Source organism: Chrysochloris asiatica, unplaced genomic scaffold, assembly GCF_000296735.1.
Source record: "Chrysochloris asiatica unplaced genomic scaffold, ChrAsi1.0 scaffold00022, whole genome shotgun sequence".
Lineage (NCBI taxonomy): Eukaryota > Metazoa > Chordata > Mammalia > Afrosoricida > Chrysochloridae > Chrysochloris > Chrysochloris asiatica.
In genome coordinates, this window is record NW_006408540.1 from 19775922 (window position 1) to 19796112 (window position 20191).

At 39.0% G+C, this 20191-nt stretch overlaps 1 protein-coding gene across 1 annotated transcript in view; it reads left to right on the forward strand.

Annotated features, from left to right (window-relative positions):
• The window catches only part of GTF2F2 (general transcription factor IIF, polypeptide 2, 30kDa), a 176871-nt gene that overhangs the window by 123366 nt on the left and 33314 nt on the right, over positions 1-20191 (forward strand). The window contains exon 6 of the mRNA XM_006837619.1: positions 12527-12626. Within this exon, the coding sequence (XP_006837682.1) occupies positions 12527-12626 (100 nt within the window). The remainder of the gene's footprint in view (positions 1-12526; positions 12627-20191) is intronic.

Here is a 20191-nt window from a genome sequence, read left to right on the forward strand (position 1 = left end):
TGCTAGCCATGTATCGAAGAGGCCATCTGCTCCAGTCTTGCTGTACGTCTCGGAAACCCCCGATAGGGTTGCTGTGAGTGACACTCACCTTGATGGCCCTGGATGAGAAATCTGGAGACTTGAATTCTTACTGCAGTCTGCCTCTGACAAGTTACAATTGCTGTTATGGTAGAACTTAATTAATTAGTGATTTCAGTTAGACAAGGGGAAGTCAAAAAGTACTATCACAAAATCACAGAACCCTTTATTAAACAAAATGATCAAAATGTGAAGCTATTTTTTCTCAAGGCAGTCTGACCCTTACCCCTAGAACTCTGTGCTCTCCCATTTACACCACATCAAAATGGCAGTTTGGGCATCCTTTGGGGACTCAAATTGTGTTCCTTATCTATGTGCTTTGAATTTGGGAACAGAAGTGAGAAGGGGTTAAGATCAGGGCTGTAAGGTGGGTATGGGGTAAAGTTCCCAACTCAATTCTCATAGGGCAACCCCTGCTACTTTCAAAGAATGCATTGTCATGATGGAAAAAAGTTTCTTGGTGTAACTTTCCTGGCCTTTTTAAAAAAAAAAAAAAAAAGTGCAGTTTTTAGTTTTCTTAAAACTTCTTCATAAGTGTACCCATGGTCATCCTATGTCCCTTGAGAAAATCTATCAAGTGTACTCCTTTGTAATCCAAAAGTACAATTGCCATAGTCTGCTGCGATGACCGGTCTGCCTTAAATTCTCTTTGAGGTCTTCCTGACCTTCCTTAAAATGCTTGATCCATCAAAAAACTTGTTATATGTGGAGCAACGTTACCATAAACTTGTTGCAAAGTTTCAGTGATTTGGGAAGATGTCACTTGAATTTTGCTAAAGTTTTTATTTTAGCCCTGACCTCAAAATCTCTTTTTGTTCCATAGCACAAACAGTAAAAGTGTCTGTTAGAATTCTTCAAAGTGAGAGAGAGAGAGCGCAGAGACAGAACACTGTGAGCATCACAGAAAGGCCTCCTGGGCAGCCCAGGAGACTCCTACCCTCAGATGTATGGAGGACCTGTAGGTAAAGGAGAGAGAGTGGTGCTAAGTGGGGCCCATGGTGAGCTGGGAAGAGACTACAGGCCTCATTCTAGGGGGTAACAAGGCCTTAGTTCCCGGTGATTGTTAATCTGCAGGAGTATTCAAGAAGATGCAGAATGCCAGATTTCTATAGGAAATCACATGTTTGTTAAACATTGACAACTAATCCAGTTTTGTTTTGTTTTTCTTCTTAATGTTTTATTGTGAATTATGTGATAGTTTACATGGGAGAACATTCGTTTTACATTCATCCTTTAGTATATCATTTCATTGCTATGGTTACAATCCCCTCCATGCATCATCAACCATCCAAAGGGTATACACTACAAGTATGCCCCCCGGTCATCAGCACACAGCCCCTCTCCCTCTCTGGGTCTAAAGTCCCTAACAGCTCCATCTCTCCACGTCATCATCTCTGCCTCCATCTCAGGCATCACTGCTTCTCTGGGTAGGGTCCCGCTCTCTGCTCTTCTCTCTTGATGGTCCCAGGGACCTCCGCTCTTAGGCTGAAAAGTTCATCACTCCCTTCCTTGCTAAAAAACATCTGCCTTTACAATTCCATTCCTCACAAGCAGTCCAGATAACAATAATCCCGTTTTTAGAAAAAGGAAACACTGGGCAAAACCAACCAACCATCAAAACCAAAAGGTACATGTGGTTAGCAACACAGTCCTCTGATGCATATATCCAGGGGTATTTTGTTGGTGTTGTTTTGACTATTTACTTGTTTATATTTAAGGAAGCAGCAGCAACAGAGAATTAAGAATTACTCCCAGAAGTAGGAAAGGCATGATGCAAATAGATAATAACCACAAACATTAAGACTACAGTTTTCTTGGAGTAAACATTCCTACACTCCCAACCTGAGGAGAAGCCACGAACTAACAATGGGCCCTCCTAAACTGTCCTTAGAGTAGAACATTCCAGCTGGTGCTTACGCTAAGAATTAAAAAAAATATCTTCCATATAAAGTAGAAATTTGAATGTCTTTGAGGTATAAAATAGGAACTTCATATGGTTCAATTCATGAAAGTTTTAACATTTAAACTTCCAATGTTGTTGCATCTGTTCGTTGAACATCTCACTTGGTAATCTGTCAATTCCTGAAGTTTTGTTTTTCACCAATGCCTTTAGTGCAGTGTGGGCTTCTTCAGTACCATTGGTTCTTGATCATATGTTACCTGCTGAGATGGTTGAACATTGACCAGTTCTTTTTGGTACAGTGACTGTGTACTCCTTCCATCTTCTTTTGGTATTTCCTGTGTCCACCCAGTATTTTGCCCATGTTGTTGTGTCATTAAGTGTCATCCAAGTCAGTTCTGAATCATTGCAACCTTGTGTAGGGTTTCCAAGGAGCAGCTGGTGGGTTTGAACCACGAGTCTTTACAATTAGCAGTCCAGTGCTTATCCTACAGTGCCACACCTGGACTCTCTTCAATATTGCAATTCTCGGCTTGAGTTTTTTTTTCTACAGTTCTAGTCCCCTTATATAAGGCGCTCTGGTAGTGTAGTGGTTATGAGTGGGACTGCTAACCTCAAGATCAGCAGTTCGAAATTACCAGCTGTTCTCCAGGAGAAAGATGAGGCTTTCTACTCCTGTAAATATTTATAGCCTCGGAAACCATATTTGTTGTTGTTAGGTGCCTTCAGGTCGGTACCGACTCATAGCAACCTTATCCACAGCAGAACGAAACACTGCCCGATCCTGGGCCAATCTCATCATTGTTGCCACGCTTTAGTCCATTGATGCTGCTACTTTCCAGCCCATCTCGCTAGGGGTCTTCCTCTTTTTTCTCTGACCCTCCACCTTACCAAACATGATATCCTTCTCCAGCGACTGGTCCTGCCTGACAATGTATCTGAAGTATGAGAGACAAAGCTTTACCATCCTGGCCTCCAAGGAGCACTCTGGCTGCACTTCTTCCAACATGGATCTGTTGGTTCTTTTGGCAGCCCATGGCAAAAAATTCATTTGCTAAAAAATACTTAGTGAGTTGCTATTGAATGAAAAACACTGTACTTACCAATGAGATAAGTAGAGAATTTATTGTCTGAATCTTTAGATTTCGTTTCTCAAAACTGTTGGGGTTAGAGAGTAGGGTTTGGATTTTCCATTTTGTTAGAGTGTATCAAATATCATCTATTAAAATTATTTGAGGGAAGTTACATATGTACAAAGGAACCCTGTGGTGGCACAGTGTTGAAGCACTCATCTGCTAACTGTAAAGATCAGCAGTTCAACTCACCAGCTGTGGTTGATAGCTGTGTGAGAAAGATGTGGCAGTCTGCTCCCATAAAGATTACAGCCTTGGAAACACTATGAGACGGTTCTACTCTGTTCTGTAGGTTTCCTATGAATCTGAGTCAACTCAGAACAGATTTATGTATGTGTACTCGGAAACCCTATACAGGGTCGCTATGGGTCGGAACCGACTCGATGGCACATAACAACAACAACAGTGGGTAAGCACCACTACGTAATAATAGTCCTAGTATGATATAATAATAAAGAAGATATTTAAATAATTTTGACAAAAGTTATTATGGGCCTAATGCTACTGTGACTTAATGGGTATCTTCTTTTACTTGTTGTAAAGTGGAGTATGCCTTTCTTTGTGTTTGTGCATGTGAGAGAGAGATACTGGATTAGCCATAGGCAAGTTAATGAATTTTTAGGAGAAATTACTTGTTTTGAAATAAATTCAGTAGCATCTTAATTACAAATCTTAGTAGGTTATATGGCCTTTTAAGATACTGTATAGTGTGGGATGACATCAAGAACATCATACAGGAAGAAAGCAAAGATCATTAAGAAAGCAAGAAAGAAGGGAAAACAAAATGGAAGTCAGAAAAGACTCTGAAACTTGCTCTCCAGCATAGAGATGCTAAAGCAAATGGAAGAAATGAAGAGGTAAAAGAGCTGAATAGAAACATTTTAAAGGCAGCTTGAGAAGACAAAGTCAAACATTATACTGAAATGTGCAAATACCTGGAGTTAGAAAACCAAAAGGGAAGAACATGCTCAGTATTCCTCAAGCTGAGGGAACTGAAGAAAAATTCAAGCCTCGAGCTGTAATATTGAAGGATTCTCTGGACAAAATATTGAATGATGCAGAAAGCATCAAAAAATGGAAGGAATACACAGAGTTACTGTCTCAGAAAGAAATGGTCAATGTTCAACCATTTCAAGAAGTAGTGTATGATCAGAAGCCAGTGAAACTGCAGGAAGAAGTCCAAGGTGTGTTAAAGGCATTGGTAAAGAAAAAGACTCTGGGAATTGATGGAATACAAATTGAAATCTTTTAAACAAACTGATGCAACACTAGAGGCACTCAGCTATCACAAAACTTGTAAGAAAACTACCTGGCCCACTGACTGAAAGAGACCCATATTTGTGTCCATTCCAAAGAGATGTGATCCAGTGAATGTGGAAATCATAAGACAATATCATTAATATCCCATCCCATGCAAGCAAAAATTTGCCAACAATAATTAAAAATGGCTGCAACCAAAAATGGACCGAGAATTTCCAGAGGTTCAAGCTGATTCAGAAGAGGATGTGGAACAAGGGGGGGATGGGGCACAGGTAATCATTGCTGATGTCCGATGGATCTTGGCTCAAAGCAGAGAATACCAGAAAGATGTTTATCTATGCACCTAACAACAACATAGTGTGGTGATTAAATGCTTGAACCTAGAAGTAAAACACAGGTCTGAGTTCTAGTTATGACTTCGATTGCTGTAAGGAAAAAAGAAATTGAGATTATGTCAGTAAAATTCTTATTTTTGTCCTCAGCATAAAGTAAGTGCTATTTATTATTTTGGAGTCCTAGTGTGGCGCTGTGTGTTAATGCAGTCAGTGGACTGCAAAGTCAGTTTGAACTGCAAGGTCAGTGGTTCGAGCTCACCAGTTGTTTGGAAGACCTATTCAGGATCACTGTGGGTTGGAAGCGACTGACATCATCTAACTACAGCAACAACAATTGATTATATATTGTTGTCATTTTATTAGTATTTTCAGTTCCTAGGTAATGAAGCCTTTAAGCTTTTCCTTTCATGGTAAGAAATACCAGATCTGACTGTTAAGGGATAATCTTGAAAAGGCTAGTAATTCAATGAGTTAATTTGAACTATTTCCTAATAATAGTAGGCTGGAATATGGTGGCTCTATAGGATAAGCACAAGATTAGCGGTTTGAGCCTGCCAGGCTGATCCACCAGAAAATGATGAGGCTCTCTGCGCCTGCAAAGATTTACAGCCTCAGAAAACCCTGTACAGGGTCGCGGTGAGTTGGAAACAATTCACCAGCACTTAACAACAGCAGCAGCACAGGGAGCCCTGGTGGCACTCTGGGTTAAACATTGGGCTGCTAACCCTAAGGTTGGCAGTTTAAGCCCACCAGAGAACAATGAAACTATGTGTTCCCATAAATATTTACAACCTTGAAAACCTTAAATAGTGTCACTGTGTTTTGGCATCTACTTAATGGCAGTTTTTGTTGTTAAGTGCCATCAAGTCGATTCCGACCCATAGCGACCTTGTATAGGGTTTCCACGGAGCAGCTGGTGAGCTTGAACCACTGACTTTGCAGTTCTCACGACTTTGCAGTCTGACGCATTAGCCCACAGCACCACACCAGGACTCCCTTAATGGCAGTGGGTACTAGTAATAATAATGGTGTGTGTGTGCTGTTGAGTCAGTTCCGACTCATAGTGACCCTGTGTAGGGTTTTCAAGGCTGTCATTATAGCAGCCAAACTAGTCACTCACTAGGATACGAGAGCTCCTTGGATAAGAACAGTAGTGAAAGTAATTAATTTTAAATAGCGAAGTTAAACATGTAATAATAATTCTACATCTTTATTTCTTGTCCAGAGAAATGAATTGCTCTTGAAACTTTTCTGTGTTAGATGTTTATTTCTATTTTAATTCAAGCATGAGGCAAAGAATCTCATGTCCTTATGTAATAATACTTCATAAGAATTCAAGTAGAGGGTGTTAATATCTAAACTCTCTTCATTTTCAACTGGAGTAGTTTTACTAGATCTGGAAACGAAGGATCTCCTTTGCAAATTTTCTAGTAAAATCTGGTGAATTCTATAGGAAGCAGTGTTTGTGTCTGAGTCTGTCCACCCTCTCTAGGTTATAGTTGTTCAGGCCAGTATTGTCCCCCAGTTCCATAACACAGCAATTTCTACTGATCTGTCTTCAAAATATTTCGTAATTTTAGGCCAATTCCTTTACTTTCATCCTGTTTCAAATGAGTCCTATATTTTTCTTCTGATTTAGTAGAGTAGCTTACCTAGTTCCCTAACTCCATTTTTTGTCTCCCTCCAATCCATTCTTCATATTTTTGTTTTTGTTGTTGTCAGGTACCATCGAGTTGGTTCCCATTCATAGTGACCTTCTATACAACAGAGCAAATCACTTCTTGAAACATTCTCACAATCGTTGCTATGCTTGAGCCCCACTGCGGCTGCCACTGTGCCAGTCCATTTTGTTGCGGGTCTTCTACTTTTTCACTGACCTTCTCCACATTACCAAGCATGATGTCCTTTTCCAGGGACTGGTCCTTCCTGGTATGTCGAAAGTATGAGAGATGAAGTCTGGCCATCAGGCTTCTAAGGAGCATTCAGATTTGTTCTTCTGATAGTCAGTGGTACTTTCAATATCCATCTGTAACTCAAATGCACCACGTCTTCTATGGTTTTCTTATTCTTTGTCCAGCTTTCATATGCCTATGAGATAGTATTTTAAGTATAAATGTGATTATTTACTTGCTTACAATTCTTCCATTAACCTTGGAATTTGGAGTAAAATCCTTAAGACATCCCATAACACTCTGCAAACTGTACGTCCTGCTTACCTTTCTAGATTTTACATAAATTTACTTTAAAACTAATCTCTCTGACGTAAGCTATTTTGTAAGACAGATACTGTATTTTCTTTTATTTTGTCCCACATATATGTGCTAATTTTTTTTTTTTTTTTTGAATAATGGTGTGGTGGATAAGCACTGGACGGGTAAATGAAAGGTCAGCTGTTCAAAACCACCAGGCGCTCCTCAGAAACCCTTTACAGGGCCATTATGAGTCAGAACCAACTCAACAGCACTTAACAACAGCAACATATGTGCTCTTTTAACACGTTTGACATTATATAACCAGATAAATAACTTAGGAACTTCAGTACCTCAGATTTTCAAGAATACAATTCTCAGTTGATGGAAATGTCAAAATCATGTATTTTAAAGAAATATTTTTTTTTTCATTAGAATGCATACTAGTTCAGGTTTGACTGAATATGTTACCTGGTGTTTTGTGTCGTACTTTTTGCTTGATTCTTAAAGAGTCTTGTACTTTGACAAATAGATTTAAGCGATTTAAGAATAACACAGCAGATCTTTTATAAATGTGTTTCCAAACACTTCTCCAAATATGGGAGCTACAAAGGAAGTCCTAGCCCCCTAAGAATGTGGAAGTAGTGTTCTGAGTTATCCTGTGGGGTGCAAATAACTAGCACCTTGTCTCTTTTTTTAATGATTTCTGAAATGAAGGTAAAACAAGGTTGGCTGCATCTAAGGGACCACAGAAAGCTACTGAAGACCTTTTTTTTTTTTTTTGAAAAATGGCCTGGGTAGAATGAGGCTTTTAGTCTTTCCCCCAGTTCAGCCTTGTCACTTCTGCAATGTGCCAATCTGCTGTATAAACCAAGTATTTACCCAGTTATATCTTTTCATGTTCAAAGCCAGAAAACCCTGGTTTGACTTTGAAGGCATGTTAAGGTCAGCGATGTCTAATTTAGTGCCTTGTTCACTGCTGAAATGGAGTTGCAAATTGTTCTGACACTTCATAAGATAATGTTAAGTTCTTTATTTAGTGTTAAGTAAAGAACCCTGCTGAAGTATTTTAAACTGTTCAGGATTAATTAAAATAATGTATTTTAAGATTTAGATATTTTAAAATGTGTTATATTTTCATTCCATAGATTAACCTTTTGAGTTTTAAATCATAAGATACCCTCTTTTAATGAAAACACCACAGTTGATTTTTTTTTTTTTAATGTATAATAGGAAGGGTAAATTTTTATGTGAACTCTTAGAAAAAAACAAAAGCTAAGTCAGTGTTTATATAATTAAAAAGCTTGTATACGCTGAGGTTAAAAAGGGCATGCATGACATGCTGGATGCTGGTCTTGCCTTTTAGAGCTCGTGCTCGAATTGAAAGGACAATATACCACATGAATTGAATCAAGAGCTGGTTACAACAAATATATTCAAGTGGAAGGATCTGACATGAGTGTGCCACTGTTTATAAAGCAGCTCTTAACCTAACCAAACTGAAACCCTGTGGAATTTGTAAATAGGAGTAATCGTTTAAGGGGGAAGATGGGAGCTAGTGTGTGCCTCCCTCCCTGAATGTCCCATAAGATCACATGTAGAGTTAAATGATTGAAATGGGGGAAGTAAGATGGAAATAATCCAAGTAAATGTCTATCAACTAATGAATGGATGCAAAGATGCAGAAATGTGGTGTATCCATGGGGTAAAATAGTATCCAAACCATAAAAAGGAATTAAATACTGATTGTGCTACAACATGATACACCCTGACAGCGTTTATGCTAAATGAAAACAGCAGGATATGAATGGCATTCCGTTGTATGATTCTGTAGTATTCCACAGTATATGAAATGTCCAGAACAGGCAAATACAGATGCAGAATACTAACTAGTAGTCACCAATACCTGGGAAAGAGGAAATGGAAAGTGACATTAATGGGTACGATGTTTCCTTCTGGGATGATGAAAATGTACTGGAACTAATAATAGGTAGATATTTATTGCACCGCATTGTGAATATACTAGAAGCTACAAAACTGTACATTTTAAATGGCTAAAATAGTGAATTTTACTTCCGTTTTTTAAAAAAATCAATTGCCAGATTCCTAACATCTTAGCAGTAATTTAGAGTCCTGGTGTGGTGCTGCAGGATAAGCACTAGAGTGTTAACCACAGGGTTGGTGGTTCAAACCCACCAGCCACTCCTTGGAAACCCTATACAGGATCACTATGAGTTGGAACTGACTTGATGACATTTAACAACAGCAATCAGTAATTTGGTCTATATACCTATAAGTAGGAGTCCTGGTTTGGTGCTGTGAATTACTGCACCAGACTGCAAAGCCGTTTGAACTACAAAGTCGGTGGTTCAAGCTCACCAGTCGCTCCTTGGAAACCCTATACAGGGTCGATATGGGTCAGAACTGACTCAAAGGCACTTAACCACAACAACAACCTATAAGTAGGCGACCTGGTGTGGCGCTGCAGGATAAGCACTGGACCACAAAGTCAGCCACTCCTCAGGAACCCAGTGAGTTGAAACTGACTCAGTGGCACTTGACAACAACAACTAATAAATAGGCAGAAATAAATATAAAATTAACTTCACTCAAACACTTAAATAGCCTTGATGGTGTATTGGGTTAAGCATTGGGCTGCTGGCCAAAAGGCCAGCAGTTTGGCTCTGCCAGCTGCCCTTCCTGAATATATGCAGCCTTATAAACTGTAGGGAACAGTTCTCTTCTGTCTTGTAGGATTACTATTCAGAATCGACTCGAGGCCCATGGGTTTGTTTTAAATGAATGAAATAATAAGAATATTATGAAGACAGGTAACTTTTATACTGCAAGTTATACTTTTGAAGGAATTTTAAATGGAAATTTTTTATAGAGCTTATTGTATCAAACCAAAGAGTTCAAAGAATATATAATGCTGATAATTTTAAAACACCAACATTAATATGACTTTCAAACTAACCTTCAAAGACATGTTGATACTTCTTTTTTCTTTAAGAGAGCACACTCCCTTTTCTGATTATAAAAGTAAATGCCTTATTGCAGAAATCTTTTTTTGTTGTTGATTACTATCGCATCAGCTCTGCCTCATGACAACTTTATATATGAGGAGGGAGGCTTAAAAAAAAACTTCAAAAAGTTTTTGGGGAAATGGAGTTAAAACAGAATGGGATTCCCCCCACAGACTTTTTGAATCCCCCTCGTGTGTGTGACAGAATGAAGTGGGTCTGGGTCATACACCGTCTTCATGACTATTGGTCTGTGTGAGTCCACGGGGACAGCAGTTGTATCACTGAAAATTCCCTCATGGTGATGGAGCCGCTCCTTTACCAAACATGATGCCCGTTTCTAGTGACTGGGCCTTCTTGATGGCATGTCCAAAATAAGCAAGTTGAAGTCTTGTCATCCCTTCCATTCTGACTATATTTCGTCTAACACTGATATGTTCATTGTTGTAGCAATCCATAGTGTTATTGGCCAACACCACCAATTAGATACATAATTCTTCTGTCTTTTCTTTTTCATTGTCAAACTGACATGTGCATTGTCAAACTGACATTTGGATAACACTAGTTATCCAAATGGAATCTTTGTTTTTTAAAGCTTTAATGAAGTCTTTTGCAACAGATTTGCCCAAAACAGTATTTCATTTGATTTCTTAAATGCCGTTTCCGTAAATGTTGACTATTGATCCAGTTAGATCAATAGAATGAAAACTTTGATTTCTTTTCCATTTATTATGATATTGTTTATTTGTCCAGTTTTGAGGATTTTTGTTTTTGTCATGTTTTTAAGAACATAATCGATGACTATACACATGTATCTTACTGGATGAACTACACAACATTCAAACTGACTACATATTGAAATGATAGAGAAGCTCAATATCATCAGTCAAGACAAAGCCAGGGGCTGACTGCAGAACAGAACTGCTTTTGTGTAAGTTCAGGTTGAAGCTTAAGGAAGTCCATCCATGAGGGCCAAAGTACAACCGTATATGCATATTTCACCTGAATTCAGAAACCATCTCAAACAGATTTGATGCACTGAACACTAGTGACCGAAAACCAGAATTGGATAGGAGATACCAAGTGAAAAAATGTCACTGTGTGTCTTAAGTTATGCAATGAAAAAAAAACAAAACCCTTAGAATGCTTAAATTCTGATCTCTTTCCTTCCCATCTTTCATGATGATTCCACCTTCTTATTAAATAACACCCTCTGAAGTTAATCATTTTTGTTTTTATCAACTAGACATTTTAAGTTTCTAATCTGTTTCTCAGTTTCTTTGCTGTGACCATTGCATCCCATTAGCTCACCCAGCCTATTGCATACAAGTTCCTCTTAGGTACAGTTTTCTTCTTACTGAAATACGAGGTTGAGTCAGAAATTATCTGCACTTTGGTTATGTTAAAACAACCCATCCACATCCATGGCTGATGACAACATTGAGTGTGCATGTTGTCATCATGCACAGGAAATGATTCTGTCGAATAGACGAGCAACAGTAGATGATGTGACACATCATTTGTAAATCAGCCATAACTTTCTTTGCCTATGAAATAATCTACGACGGACTTGGGTTTCGAAAAGTTTGTGCAAGATAGATACAGAAACAACTCATGGACGAGCATAAACAGAAGCATTTGGACATCTGCAAACAAAATTTGGACTCATACTCGAAGGTAAAAGTTTCTTTTAAAAAAATGTTATTGTTGACGAGGCATGGATTCATCACTACTAACCTGAGAGTAAACAGCAGAGTATGAAATGAAAACATCCTCAAGAAAAGGTCAAAAGTCAACCATTGGTGCTTACAGTTTTCTGGAATTCTCAAGGGCCAGTATTGGAACACTGTCAGGAAAAAGGTTCAACAATCAGCAGTGGCCTTACAGTGAGATGCTCACTGAAGAACTGAAGCCTAAAATTCGGATTAAACACAGAGAACTGCTATCCAAAGGCGTCATGGTCTTACATGGCAATGCACGTCCACACACCTCTGCCCACACTACTGACATTTTGCAAAAACTTCCTTTTGAGCTTTTAAAGCATCCTCCCTAGTCCTCATCTTACTCCGTCGAACTTTCTCTTATTTGATACCTTGAAAGCAGTCTTTCAAGGATTAAGACTAACCTCTGATGAAGAATTGAAGACAGTGGTGTATTTTGTTATTTGTAGTTCAGCCTAAAACATTTTTTAATAAGGGAGCGGGAAAACTTGTTGAGAGTGGACAAAGTGTATTGAAAAGCCAGGAGTTTATGTCGGAAAATGATGTAGTTGTTTTTTCTAAAAGTTGATTAAAATAAATTCTGCAGGATGCAGATAATTTTTGACACAGTCTGTGTGTGTGTGTGTGTGTGTGTGTTTCATATTGTGTACTGGTGTGGCGCTGGACTGCAAAGTTAGTTTGAACCACAAAGTTAACGGTTCAAGCTCACCACTGTTCCTCAGAAACCCTACACAGGGTCACTATGGGTTGGAACCAATTCAGTGGCACTTAAAAACTACAACAGCATTGTGTTATTTGTTGAGTAAGAAAAATTGTAAGAATAACTCCTGAGATTTGACTCTACTGAACAAGGAAATTTGTTGTTAATAATGTCTGCTCTTTTTCAGATTGCAAATAGAAGAATCTTCCAAGCCTGTAAGACTATCGCAACAGCTGGACAAAGTTGTAACAACCAATTACAAACCTGTTGCTAATCATCAAAACAATGTAAGTCCTCTGTATTTCATTCTTCATTTTGTTATTATGATTTCCTGTATTATAGATGCATAGATTCCCATAGGACCACCCATCAGCGCTTGCTGTGAGGCGCTGGGATTTCATGTCTCCCACACTGGCCAACCTCTTGAGCACCTTCAGTGCCAAGAGACAGAACATTCTAAACTGTGATTTAAACTTATTTGAAACAAAACAAAAAACATGTACTAGAGTGTTAATAGTGACTGGAAAGTACCTAGATGCACAGCAGCAGTGGATTAGATAAATATGTTTGTTTTAGTAACTTAATAAGGTAACACAACAGTGACACAGCAACATAGTGAAGGTCACACACGTGATGCTATAGTAAGTGTCTCGTTTGATTTTATTTGTGTATGTCAACAACAAGGTGAATCCTTGCTGTAAGAATTCACTATTATGTGGGTTAGGGGTTCAGGATGGTTCTAACTGGAGGGAGACATAAAAGCTTGAGGGTGCTGATGATGTCTCTTGATCTGGGTGCTAATTCCATGTGTTCAGTGCTCAGTTTGACAGTTCGTGCTGAGCTGTACATTCAAGATGGGCCTACGTTGTTCTGCATGCATTGTATGTCCAGGCAGTCCCCTTTTTACCCGTATCTGATATGTATGAATTTTAGTTACCACAGTTTGGTTAATAACACCAGTTCCCCAACAGCACGGTTCAGATTTTAGTTACCATGGTGTATTAACTGTGAGTAATTGCATAAAGTACAGACTCCATTGCTAGCTCTTCAGTCCACAGATGACTAAGTAAATAACAGATGCACACACATAACGCACACTGATCTCGACACTTCTTTCAAAGTCTGTCAGTGATGCCCACTGTACATCTGTTATTCAGAAAAATGTGTGATTGTGTTGCCTCCTTGTCTCCGGGTGATTAACCCATGTGACATTTGACAAAAATGGTTACTCTAGAGAGGGAATTGGCCAACAAAGAAGCAAAGCGTGATGGTGCTTCAGATCTGGAACTGAACTCACCCCATGGCTCAACTTTTAGCCAAACAGTAGACAAGTCTAGAAGGGAAACAGTAACACTAGTGAGGTACACACTGGGAAGAACAATCAACCATTGGGGATCAAAAGGGCAACATTTGCCTAAGGATAAAGCTCAGAAGGCAGGAAGGTTAGGAAAGGAGGAGGAATGGAAATGATAAACACGTGATGGAAGTGGGATGCATGTTACATTGTGAGGATTGCAACCAATGACATGAAGTTAAGTGTTTATGAATTGAAAACTGACTTGCTCTATAAACCTTCTCCCAAATCACAATACAAAGTTTAGAACAAAAAGTGATATTTCTGGAAGGAGAATTAGAGTTGAATAAATGATGTCATATTTGGCTGTGAGAATGTTAGCCCTGCCACCACTCAAGAACCTGGGTGTGTAGCCATGGTAACGTGGCGGTAGCAGCGGAAGTGGTGATTGTTGCCATTGAGTCAATAGGAACATAGTGAAAGCAAATTTACTGACGTAAATAAAGTTTGGCCAAAAAGATGCAGCTATTCCAGAAGCGGTGATGCCAGCAAAAACCTTCACACTAAAAGGAATTCTCAAAGATATTTTACAACAGTGAAAGCTGAAGGTATAAAATGTTGGACACTAATCCAAACTTAGTAAATAGTCTGACAAGTGGCCTCGCATAGAAAAAATACTCACTTTGGATCTTAAGTTTTACAATGAGAAGAAGGCAGCCACTGTTGAAACTATTGTTGGAATCATCACAGTTAGTATATGTTGTCTGAATTTATAGTGAGCAGTAAAGGCCTTCCATCGGGAAGACTGTTAGTGGTTAACCATGTCAGTATCCTACCACAGTTAACAAGATTTATCTTTTCTAAATAACTTTTTAATAAATTTGCAATGCCTGTATTTTGCACAAGATACATATCCCTGATGAACCAAATAGATAAACCACTTGTCTTCAAGAAATTGTCACTTGGGCCATCCCTCTCTAATGTCAGTGCCGCCTGTAGCTTGCCAAGCTCCAGCTGAAGGAGAAGGAGGATAAGTTAGGAGGTCTCTGCACCATGGCTCGTACAAAGCAGACAGCCTGCAAATCAACCCATGGGAAGCACCCAGGAAGCAACTAGCTACCAAAGCTGCTCTCTCATAAGAGTCACCCTCCACTGGAGGGGTGAAGAAACCTCATCATTATAGGCCTGGTACTGTGGCACTTCGTGAAATTAGACTTTATCAGAAGTCTTCGAACTTCTGATACCATAAGCTTCCCGTCTGGCTTCTGGTGCAAGGCGTTGCTCAGAACTTCAAAACAGATCTGCGCTTCCAGAGTGCAGCTGTTGGTGCTTTGCAGGAGGCAAGTGAAGCCTATCTAGTTGGCCTCTTTGAAGACACCAACCTGTGTGCTCTCCTTGCAAACGTGTAACAATTCTGCCAAAAGACATCCAGCTAGCCTGCTGCATAGGTGGAGAACGTGCTTAAGAATCCACTATAATGGGAAGCATTTCATTTTTTTTTTAATCTCTTCTTTTTGTTATTGGTAGTTCTGAACATTAGATTACTCCCCCTCATTCTCCCCCAATGGGGTCAAAAGGTACCTAAGTATATGCAAATGGAAAAATAGGGGACAGAGATCAGGTGTTGGCAGGTTTTCCATTTTCATTTGTGTGAATTTTTAATATAAATACGGGGACATAAAGCATTAATGCAGGTCAAAAGGTTTCAGTGAACAAGTTTTAGCAGTCTAACTGTGTAACAATTATAAACAAACATGCTAAATTCTTCTGGACAGTGCCAGCATTTGGATTGTTAAAAAAACAAGTAAATTTCTTATTGACAGCAGCTAACGCTATGGGTCGGACCCGATTCGATGGCACTTAACAACAACAACAACAACTGGTGTTTTGTAGCATTTTTAATCATACGGTACATTCCATCCATTCACTATACTTTCCTTACTGAGTTGTCCTTCGTGCAAGCACGTGTTTTTAATGGCATGAAAGAAACTGCCACTTCATTCAATTACCTGACCATGCCTTTTTAGATGTGACCTACTGTGGTGCTGTAGGATAAACACTGGACTGCTACCCACAAGGTCAGCAGTTCAACCCAACAGCTGCTGTGAGCTGGAACTCGATGTCACTTAACATCAGCGAAGTAAAATTACCACTATCATTTTAAATATGGCTTCCAAACCCTACCTTTAGTGATGACTCTGCTGGTGTCTATCAGGGAAACAAACACCTCTAGATACTTCAAATAGAAATAGATTTGACAGGGAATTTGCTGCAAGTGGGTGACAAATTCAAAATGGAATGACTAGCGTTGCAATAGGGAAGAAGCAGTTACAGATCGGGAAGCTGCAGCCAGAGTTGCTTCCACAGCAGGGAAAAATCTTCCTTCCTCGCTTTGACAGAATCGAGCTGGAGAGTAGCTGGCAAGGGGGTTGTGGAAATGTAGCTTCCACCCCCACCCCCACACCCAGCCATTACTCTCTATAAGACATGAAGCTGGTGGCCTGTTGGGAAGAACAGACACCGTGGGCCTTGACCTTGTGTGTTACGCCTTGTATTATACTAGCTGGTTGCACTTAGGCCAAAATTGTTGTTTTATTTCATCCCTTAGTATTTTTATTGTGTGTGAGTTTTGTAATACCCATATGTGTTAATACAGTTGTATAGTTTTACAGTCTCTAAATAGATATCTATGTGGCTCCTGCTCTCATTTTTTCCCTTCAATGAAGGTGTATAATCAAAGATTAGCGTCAACAGATAAAAATAAGCCCTTCCAGCTTTCTATGTCTCTGATTGCAGGTAAGAATGCCTCTTTTATGTGTTCTGGTTGACTTTTGTGTATATCCTGTGTAAATTCTACAGTCTTCTTATATGTATTCTGCAGTCTCTTGTGACCTTTTCTCAAAAGGAATCCCATATCTCATAATGAATTGTGTTCTGTGCTAAGATAAGGATTCTCGACACTGGTCATGCCATAGAATCACCCTGGGAAGCGTTTAAGAGCACAGTGCCTCACTCTAGAGATGATGGTTTAATTGATCTCATGTGGAGGCCAACTATCTTAATTTGATTTCAGCTCCCTTGGTATTCTAGTAGTCACTGATCCAGATAGATAGGAACTTTGTCGTACTGTACACATTCTCTTGTTTTCTTGGAGGAGACCAAGAAGCAGTTTTCCACTAAACCCCATTGCGCCAAACCTAGGGGTGTTAAATAAAAACATGATCCTTTGTTATCATTTTCTCTCCTTAGTTTGAAAAAAGACATCTCTCTCCCACCCATACCCCCAATCCCTTTCTCACTCTGTTTTCCTGGCAAGAGCTTTTGAAAAGTTATAGGGAGCTAGAAGAGCTGAACTAAAATATTGGTTGTGCGAGGGAAGAGATCGGTTTCCACTTATATATAAAACTTGTAGATTTTGCTGACTAGAACAGATAGCTGTGGGACATATCCTATAGAGTTCATATGAGATAGCAATACTTGCCCACAGTAGTTTATAATTTAAACTTATTGAATTTTATAATATAAAACTTATTAAAGTTTATAATATAAACTTATTTATCTGTTTGAATTTACACAGCAGCTACTGACAAACAGAAAAATTAATTTTCTCCCAAGAGATAATGACAGACTAGGCGGAAATAGAAACACTGGAGGGGGCTGGCGATACGTCTAAGGATTTAATATGCGAAACCATGATCGTCATGGCTGTCTTGCTCACTTCAAAAGTTAAATAAAAGCCTTCACACAGACTGGCTTGACAAAGCAATCAAAGTATTTCTGCAAACAACAATCTAGACATTTACAGACATCTGTATTATGTTTTAATTGATAGCGGATGGCACTTATAATTTATTCAGTGATTAATGTTTCGGATATGACGATGGAATATCTCTTTATCACATCAACAATGGCTTTTCAACATTTGGTTACATTTCAATTTTGAATAACTTATTTCTTGTTGTGAAAGTAAAATTAATTTAGGTATGGTAAATTTTTGAGTTGTTGAGATTTGTAAGTAGGAGCTAATTTGCAATGCTTTCTGAATTGGCATTCATCTCTCTGCAGTTGATTGTGCAGATCTGTGGTCATTGTGGTGGTTATTGTTAAGTGCCCTTGAGTCGGTTCCAACTAGTAGCGACCCTCTATAGTGTTTCTGAGGAGCAGCTGGTTGAGCTTGAACTGGGGGTCATTGGAGGCAAGTGTAAAATGGATCATTAAAATTCACATTGTATAAAAGCTATTTCTACTTCAATACCTCTTGTTGTTAAGTCGATTCTGACTCAGTAACCCTGTCTAGAGTTTCTGAAACAGTAAATCTTTTCGGGAACTCCAGCTGCCTATCTTGTGGTTCATAGTCCAGTGCTTATCCTACAAAGCCACTGCGCTTCCTGCTCTAAAGCCTACGATGCCTAATATTTTATAGAGGCTGCTAGAGATCTGACTTCTCCAAGTGTGTTTTCTTACAAAGCTTGTGTGACAATGAGAAATAACCAAAAGGAAAAGAGCTAAAAAGAGAAGATAAGAAGTTATCTCAAAACCACAGTCTTCTCATAAATAAACTAATTCATATCATTTGTGTTTTATTTGTAGTGCAAAGATGTGAGTACAATATTAAAGATTAGCATTTCTATACTGTTTAATTTTTTAAAGAAAAATTACCTCAAGAACTGTAGTTTTGTCTTAAGTTTAAATATTGATGACTAAATAGTGACTGTGGAAGTCATCCAAATTCCTTTTCATAGTACACATACATTGGAACCACCCTGACACCATGGTGCATGCATCTGTCTTGGACATTATCAAAAAATACTTAATGTTGCACTACAAAAGTTTTGCAGGCTAAAGGTGAGGCTTTCTGCTCCCTCAAAGATTTACAAACTCCGAAATCCTACATAGGGTTGCTGTGAGTCAGAACTGACTCCACGGCACTTAACAACATCAACAAAAAAACTGTTTTCAAACACTCTTCCCTATAAATTAGCCTAAAGGCCCTAAAGACTCTAAAAAGATACTCTGTTTACTTTATCTCTTTTCAATAAAGTAGGATTAAATGTATTTGTTTATTACATTTTTGTCATTGCAGCTGTGTATGTTGTTGTTGTTAAGTGCCATCAAGTCAGTTCCAACTCACAGCCACCCTGTATAGGGTTTCCAACGAGCAACTGGTGAATTTGAACCACCGACCTTGCAGTTCAAACAACTTTGCAGTCTGAGGCATTAGCCCACAACACCACATATATAGGGGGCTTCAAAATTCATGGAAAAATCAGTTCTTTTTTCATTCCATTCTTCCACGAACTTTTTGAAGCAAGATCATACATAGGGATTTTCAGATTATACTTTTAGGAATTTTCATTTACTAGTAAAAAGTAGAAGGAACCCTGGCAGCATAGTGGGTTACATGTTGGGCTGCTAATTGTGAAGTCAGCAGTTCAAATTTACCAGCCGCTCTGCAGGAAAAAATGAGGTTTTTTGCTCCCATAAAGATTTACAACTTTGAAAATCCTATACAAGTTCGTTATGAGCCAGAACCTACTCGCGGCACATAACCAGCACCACCACCAATAAAAAATAGGGTTAGACTTCACTGCCCTTAAGGGATTGAGCCAAGGGAAAACGTGGTTAAAACATTTCTAGTCTTTTTTCCCACGTTTAAAGTAGGCAAGCACCAATTATAAACCTTTTCTAGCCTAAAAGGAACTCATTCTTTGCATTGCCTTTTTTGAAGAGGGCTCTTGGCTAGATGAAATCCTACATCTCACTCAAGCCTGTGGAAGGGGGAATAGCTTTCTCCAGCCATCTTAGTCTTATTCTTCCTGTGTTTTCTAGATCCCAAGTTAAATTCCTGTTATCCCACATTTGACTAGCATTGAAAGCGTTATAATTTCTCCATATCCTGGGTTCAGACTTTTCTTTGTCTTGCTATCTAGACTCTTAACAGTCCAAGGAGGTTGCAAGCTGCAAACAAACTAAGAACAATCGTTGTTAGGTGCCATCTAGTCTGTACTGATTCATAGCGACCCTACACACAACATAACCAAACACTGCCAGGTCCTGCACCAACCTCAATCATTGCTCCATTTGAGTCCATTGCTACTGTGCCCATCTCATTGGGGTGTCTGTTTTTTCTCTGACTCTCCACTTTACCCAATATGATATCCTTCACCAGGGACTGGTCCTCCCTGGCAGTATGTCCAAAGTATGAGAGACGAAGTCTGACCATCCTAGTTTCCAAAGAGCATTCAGGCTGTACTTCTCCAACACAGATTGGTTTGTTTTTTTATGGCAGTCCGCGGTACTTTTAATACTCTCTTCCAACACCACAACTCAAATGCATCAATTCTTCTACAGTCTTATTTCCTGTCCAACTTTCGCACGCATATGAGGTTATTGAAAATACCATGGCTTGGATCAGGCGCACCTTAGTCCTCAAGCTGACATCTTTGCTCTTCAACACTTTAAAAAGGTCTTGTGCAGCAGATTTGCCTAATGCAATATGTCGTCTAATTTCTTTACTGCTGCTTCCGTGAGTGTTGATAGTTGATCCAAGAAGAATGA